This window comes from Delphinapterus leucas, chromosome 13 (genome assembly GCF_059928025.1).
Source record: "Delphinapterus leucas isolate spDelLeu-1000000601 "Yukka" chromosome 13, BTC_Dleu_Yukka2, whole genome shotgun sequence".
Lineage (NCBI taxonomy): Eukaryota > Metazoa > Chordata > Mammalia > Artiodactyla > Monodontidae > Delphinapterus > Delphinapterus leucas.
The window spans coordinates 56,286,504-56,293,463 of record NC_143141.1 but is presented as its reverse complement, the minus strand read 5'-3'; the positions used below and the strand labels follow the sequence as shown (position 1 = coordinate 56,293,463).

Genomic DNA, 6,960 nt, shown 5'->3' with positions numbered 1-6,960 from the left:
TTTTTAGTGTAAGTATGTCCTATGCAATGTTTGAGACTTGGCTCTGTTTGCTGCTCCTCACTACAGTAAGTGCTTTGTCCCAAAGCACGCACTTTTAGGACATTCTTTACTAAAAAAAAAAAAAAAAGTATTCATTGTTTATATGAAATTTAAATCTAACTGGGTGTCCTGTATGTTATCTAACAAACCTAAGTCAATATCCCATCCAATGGTTTAAATGCTCTTTGCATGAATGCATAGAGGATTGAGGCACAGGGGTAGGAGAATCTCACCACCTTCAAAGCAGTCTGTGTAGATTTCACTGGCTTTTAGAAAAGTCTTTCCTCCCTATAGTTGCCATCCAGTGATTCTAATGCCAACCCTTGATATTTAGAAAATATCTTATGATATTTTGATCTCACAAACTGGTTATGTGTTTTAAAAGAGCTGTCATATCCCCAAATCCCTTTTTCCTACAGCTAGATATGTCTGACTCTTCTGTGACAGTTTCAAGTCCTCTTATCCTGATAATTGTCTAATTAATGTGATCCACTTTGTTTATATCCCTATAGTATATAAAACTTTGAACATAGATGCCCTTGAGTTTGAATCACAGTTTTTATATTAAGTGAAAGAATGACCATGGATGGTTACTTTAATAAATTCTCAGGGTGCAGAGAATAATTTGGGATTTCTATATTTGGAGCCTGGCATTCAGGAGGACCCTCCTCAGTGAGGCCTCAGCTTACCTTTTTAACTGCATTTTCACTAAGCCTTACCCTTTTCACTTCAGCCAAACCAAACAATATTTTGCCCGTATGTACCCTGAGTTTTCAATGCCTTTCCCCAGGATGTATCCCTTATTCAGTTTACCTTCATCTTCTCTTCTCCTCTTTCTTCACAGTCTCATTGCCACTAATCCTCTCTATTGCCTTCCCCACAAAGCTTCACTGGATTTCCCTAGCCAAGATTATTTCTTCCTCCATGGAACTTCTCCTAGTACTTGAGCTCTCAATTGTCATACTATTTACTTTCCAGCTTATATTTTAGTTGAATAATTCTTAACTTTTTTTTTTTTTTGGTTCTCTGAGCCCTTTGAGAATGTGATGAAAGCTGTAGACTTAACATAGTTTATTAAAAAATGGATATACAAAAGGTTTGTGTACAATTTAATCTTGTTCATATATTTCCTAAGGTCTACCTGTGAAACTCAGGTTAAGGACTACTATTAGAGAAATCAGTGTGCTATAAATTCCTTGAAATCTAGAGCTTTATCTCATTTGTTTTATTTTTATCTGTACTTTGTACAATGGCTTATACATCAGAGATGCTTAGTAAATATTTATGGAAAGAATAGATTTGTCAGATTTGTTTAAAGGATCCATGTACAGAGGAAGCCTATTATAAGCCATACTATTCACAAATTTTACTGAAGAGTCAGCTATCCATTGCCCACAGTTAATATCTTAAGTCTCAGTTCACTGGCCCTGACCCCAGCATTAACAGGCTTGTACATGATATGACTGGTGATGCCACTGTGAACTTCAGGCACAATGTAGTGTATTTATTAAATAGTAAACACTAATCTCCCTTACTTTTACTGTCTTGTTATAACAGGTGAAAAGAAACTTGGTACTGTTATCACTCCAGATACATGGAAAGATGGTGCAAGGAATACCACAGGTATTTTTCCTTTTAGAACATGGAAACTGAATCAGATACTTCTGTGAATAATGTTTTCACTTTTACATTATTTGTAAAATGATATGTTATGTGTACAATGTATTTTATCTGTTAAACATTAAGGAATACTAGATACCCCAACAATTTAATATCTTTTCTATTTAGTTCTCTCAGTGACATGTCAGGGTTCCTAATTTGATAGGCAGGAGATAGCAAAATATTTAAATGATTTTTAAGCAATGAGTATATCACAGTAATTGATTTGATTCAGCTTAATTAGAGTTAGTATTGAAAGCCCCCTCTCCTCACCTGATTTTTATATTCTTGAACAAATTTTTTAAATGTTTTCACTTTCATAATCATTAAATACAGTGAAGATGTTTTCAAAGGGAAGAAAAAGAAACATTTTTACTGTATTCAAGATTAATGGCACCAAAGTAGCGGCATCTAGATTTTATATTAGATATATGTAAATATAGATCCATTCCTAAAGTCCTACTTTGAGTTTGAGAAATAAAATGATTGCCTTTTATCCAAATTTTTATTTTCCTAGTAAATAATTGTGTGTGTTTTTTTTAAGTAGTGTCTTTGAAACCTGGCTACTAAATGAAATTTTTAAAAATTTTGATATAGGCTAGTCTGTTGGTAGGAGGTCACAAAATGAACTTTCTAACTAATTGTTAAATGTTTCATGTATGTGTTAATGTGTGAAATGTGTAGACATAACACACTGAAATGCATGTATATTTCAATGCAGAAAGTGGTGGAAGAAAGCTGAATGAAAATAAAGCTTTGACCTCAAAGAAAGCAAGGTAGGTATAAGAGCATCTATAAAGCAGTCATTAATTTCCACTCTTTTTAATATTAAGTGTATTGGAGTGAATTTGTTTTGCCTCATTCTGTTGTGATAAAACATAGTTAGATAGTTCCAAGCATGCATAACCAAGCTGTCTGTTATAAACTGCTGATTTCACCCTGTTCATTTTCACTGTATCAATATATAAAGATATCATACATTATTTTTATAATTTCACCAGAAAGCATGACTTATTTTTTCTAGTTCTTAATTTTCCTGCAAATCAGAGGCCGCAGAGAAATGTGGACAGGTCATGAGCGCTGGAGTCAGACCTAAATTTGAATCTAGATTTTGTTACTGTCTAGCTCTGTAACCTTAAGCAAGTTAAACCAGTTCTAAACTTTTCTGAACACTACTTTTTAACCTAGGAATAGGGATAAAAATGTCTCCCACCATAAAAACAATTTTTGACACCATACTCTATTATATCCAGTCTTAAAAATTCCATGAATCCTTCCAGCTGCCGTCCCATTTCCTTGCTTCCTTTTACAGAAAAAGTTTTCAAAACCCTTATCTAGATAGTACTTTCTCAGTGTCCTTAAGTTCTATTTACTCCTTCAGCCACTGTAATTAGGCCTCCATCTCCACCACACTCCTAAACCTACTCTTGTCAAGATCACACGTGATCTTTAAAACTGATGGCTACTTCTCTGTTCTTACCTTATTTAACCTTTCGAAAACTCTCTTTTTTGCAACACTTTATTCTCTTGGCTTTGAGATACCACACTCTCCTTTCCTCTTAACTCACTAACTGTTCCTTCTCAATTGAGTGCTCCTGGTCTCAATCCTAGACTTTTTTTTTTTCTATTTATAAATTTATGATCTCTCCTCAAGTGACTTTAGTCCAATGGCTTTAAATTCAAACTGTATGTTAATGAATTCCACATGTATATCTCAGTCCTGACTTTTCTGAGCTCCAAACATATATCCAGTTGCCTCCTTGACTTTTCCAATTTGATGTCTGACAGGCAACCTCTTTTTCCTTCAGTCGACTCATAGTCTTCTCATCATTGCTCTATGGTCCAATCTAGCTGTGCAAAACTGGAATCCCTAACTGATTTCTTAATTTCCCTCACTTCCCATATCCACCAGCGAGTTCTTTGGCTCTACTACCAAAATATACTGAATACACCTGCTTCTGTTCATCTCACTGCTATTACCCTCTTCTAAACCATCACAGTTTCTTACTTGGGTATTGTAATAACTTTCTGTCTCCCTGTTTCCTCTCTGGTTCCCTGTAGTTAGTTCTCATAATAACCAGGGTGGTCCTTTAAAGGGCATGTAACTCCTTTGCTCAAAACCTTGCATTGGTTTTCTTTTTACATTGAATAAAAGCTAGGTCCCATACCATGTTCTTACAGGGTCCTCTGTGATCTGGCCCCTCCTGCCTCTCTGACTTCCTATTGTGCCAACTCCTGCATCAGATATGCCAAGCCCACTCCCATTGGAAGAGGTTTGTGCTTACTACTCCCTCTTCCTAGAATGCATCGCTAAGAGCTTAACATAGCTGGCTCTTTCTTGTTACTTGGGTCTTAGCTGAAATGTCATCTCCTCAGAGAGGGTCCCAAACCAGCACCTAAACTAATGTCTTCCTTCCTTCCCCTCATGTCCACCACAGTATCCTCTCTGAATTTTCTCTACAGCAGGTATTACTATCTTAAAAGTGTGGTTGTTTTCTTACTTATTATCTGTCTCCTCTCACTAGAATGTCAGCTTGATGAGGGCAGAGGCTTTGTCAAGTTCATCTTTGGTATTTAATAATAATAATAAGGCTTTTAATACGTAAAGTGCCCAACACATAAAGGTGCTTATTAAACAATAGGTATAAAATAGCATGATAGACTTAAACTTCAATGCATTGTCACATTATGTATTGTTGACTGACTTATCGATGTCTTCTAAGACCACGCAGTTATTATTGACCAAGTTGTTATGTTTTACAGAGTGTATAGTTTTAGGTACTTCCAGTTCCTTTATGCTCCCAAACTTACTTCAGTGTCATTAATAAGTAGCTATTACTTTTGGGTATTTTAAGTATCTCACTTTGGAAAGTGTACGTAAGATTTCTGAGACATTAAAATGTACATTTTAGAATAAAATATGGTTTTAAGAAAAAGCAATCTCTAGACATGTAGGTCCAAACAAATTGAGCTTATTATTAAAAGGAAGAATAGTGTCCACTCTTAACTTCTCTTGTGGGAAGTAAAGTGACATTCTTTTGGATTTGGAAAAATTAACCTTTAAAAATGAGCTGTTGTATCATACCCAAGAGAAGAAACCAGGTCTAGGACAGTGTTTGTATTCAGTATATGAGTACGGTTACAAAAAGTTATTGCCAATTTAATGGGAAGTATTTCCTCTAAAGTTATTTTGCCCTCCAGTCACTGTAAGGTCACATTTTTTTTAGTAGAAACTTTTTTATCCAAAGGGATTGCATCAGTTAATTGAAAATGTCAGTTAAAGTGGGCAATCATTAAAAGATACACATACCTTATTTTAAGTCAAAGCACATAACTGTACATGCTTTCATCAGTCATTTGGCATTGAGACAAGGCTTTTTGAATATGAGTCTACTTTATAATTTTCCTTACATTAATCATAACCAGAATATATATTTCCAGTATCTTTAAGGTAGAGCAAGAACTGACACTTGTAAGGTGCCAAGTCCTTCCACTTAGGATTTTTCCTCAATTTTTAAGTTTTCTTACCCATGCCTAATTCCATAGCAGTTTTAATGATTCACACTTACCTGGTCATCCTAAAGTATTCATTTAGTTTTTAATATAATCAATCACTCTTTGTGTACTCTCATTACATGAGTTTCCTTAATATTATATCACATGAATAGATTGACAAATACAACTGTTATAAACAGGTTTGGGATTACATACAGCTGACTCTTTACAAGCATACAGCTTACATGGAAGGGGCAGAAGTGTGGAGACATATTAAGAGAGTAGCCAGTTAGAAGAGTGCTATGCCTATCAATTGTAGAACTTGATAGAGGGAACAGAGAGCATGAATTAATCACATTTGTTACTTAAGTGAGGTTATTTAAGAGTATTTCTATTGTATTTTGTACATTTTTCTTTCTTTAAAAAAAAATCTCTAGATTTGATCCATATGGAAAGAATAAGTTCTCCACTTGCAGAATTTGTAAAAGTTCTGTGCACCAGCCAGGTTCTCATTACTGCCAGGGCTGTGCCTACAAAAAGGGTAAGTTTCCTTTAATACCATTTTTGAATTCATATCAAACCTACTTCTTTTGATACTGATTTGGATAACATAGTGAAGGAGTAGCCCTTCATAAATTAGTCAAATGCTTTTTTTTCTAAGGCAAAATAAACTTAGAACTTGTCATAGTTAAAAGTATATATTCTTTTTTTCTTTTCTGATGCTGTTAAATTATGTTTTAAGCTTCAGGAGTGACTTAAATAAGCCAAATCATTTGTATTTGTTAGCTAGTAGATTAGTATTATTAGTTGTTATTAAGATTTGATTACTTACATGAGTTTTTTGTTTGTTTGTTTTAGGCATCTGCTCTATGTGTGGAAAAAAGGTTTTGGATACCAAAAACTACAAGCAAACGTCTGTCTAGATGTATTGAAGTTTCTGGCTTTCCGTATGATTTTACTTTTTGCTTGAATTTTCAAGGCATAATATAGATGTTAAAGTTACAAAATAACATGTCTTAAGACAAGTTTAAACCAGGGAAGTAGATTGGTATTCATTTTTGTGCTCTCAAGAAGTTCTGAACAGCAGCAGTGTAACTAGTTTTTGCCTTAAGTTTTTATTTTCCTTACAAACATCTGAACTGGGATAAGTGACAAATTTAACGAAAAATATTTTCCCAGTTCTGTATGCACTTTTTATTTATCATTACTCATGTAATTTTTATTATCCTTTCCCTCTACTTTATAGATATTGCAAAAGTGTGAGAAGGAGGTTATTGATATTTGGCTTTGAACTTGGCATCCAGATTTGGAATTTTTCCCTCATTCCCTTTTGGTTGCATAGTTCTTAGGATCAGCAGTCCCTTAATTAATTGCAGCTTCATAAGGCATTTAAATATCTGAGATCATTATTGCTAAATAGTTCCTTAAGTAATTAGCCCAGGCCCAAATCAAACAAAAGTTGTATTTATGTTATTTTTTATTTGTTCTTGAAGCCAAAGTGCCAATACCTTTCATATGGGAATGGGAATGCAAGGAACACTCCACACAAATCCAAATGAATACACTGGATTTCAGAAAAACACACATTACACATATTACCTTGAATTCAGACCATCATGAAAGCCAGGAGAACAGTGTGCATCCATGATGATGTGTAACGAATGAATCACCATTCCTTGGGAAAGCGCTTTGAAGCAGAAACCAAACTTCTTTTTAACCTCCTCCTCTTCTCCTTCCCCCACCAAAAATAAATAGACTAAGCAAGCA

The 6,960-nt window shown here is 34.5% G+C and overlaps 1 protein-coding gene across 2 annotated transcripts in view; it reads left to right on the top strand.

Moving 5' to 3' along the window:
* CRIPT (CXXC repeat containing interactor of PDZ3 domain) overlaps positions 1-6,960 on the top strand; it is a 7,453-nt gene extending 493 nt beyond the window's left edge. The window contains exons 2-5 of one of the 2 annotated variants that reach the window (XM_022573925.3): positions 1,597-1,662; positions 2,420-2,474; positions 5,631-5,734; positions 6,052-6,960. In XM_022573925.3, coding sequence (XP_022429633.1) covers positions 1,597-1,662; positions 2,420-2,474; positions 5,631-5,734; positions 6,052-6,116 — 290 coding nt within the window. In that variant the 3' untranslated portion in view covers positions 6,117-6,960. The remainder of the gene's footprint in view (positions 1-1,596; positions 1,663-2,419; positions 2,475-5,630; positions 5,735-6,051) is intronic. The other variant, XM_089923213.1, reaches the window with a different exon arrangement.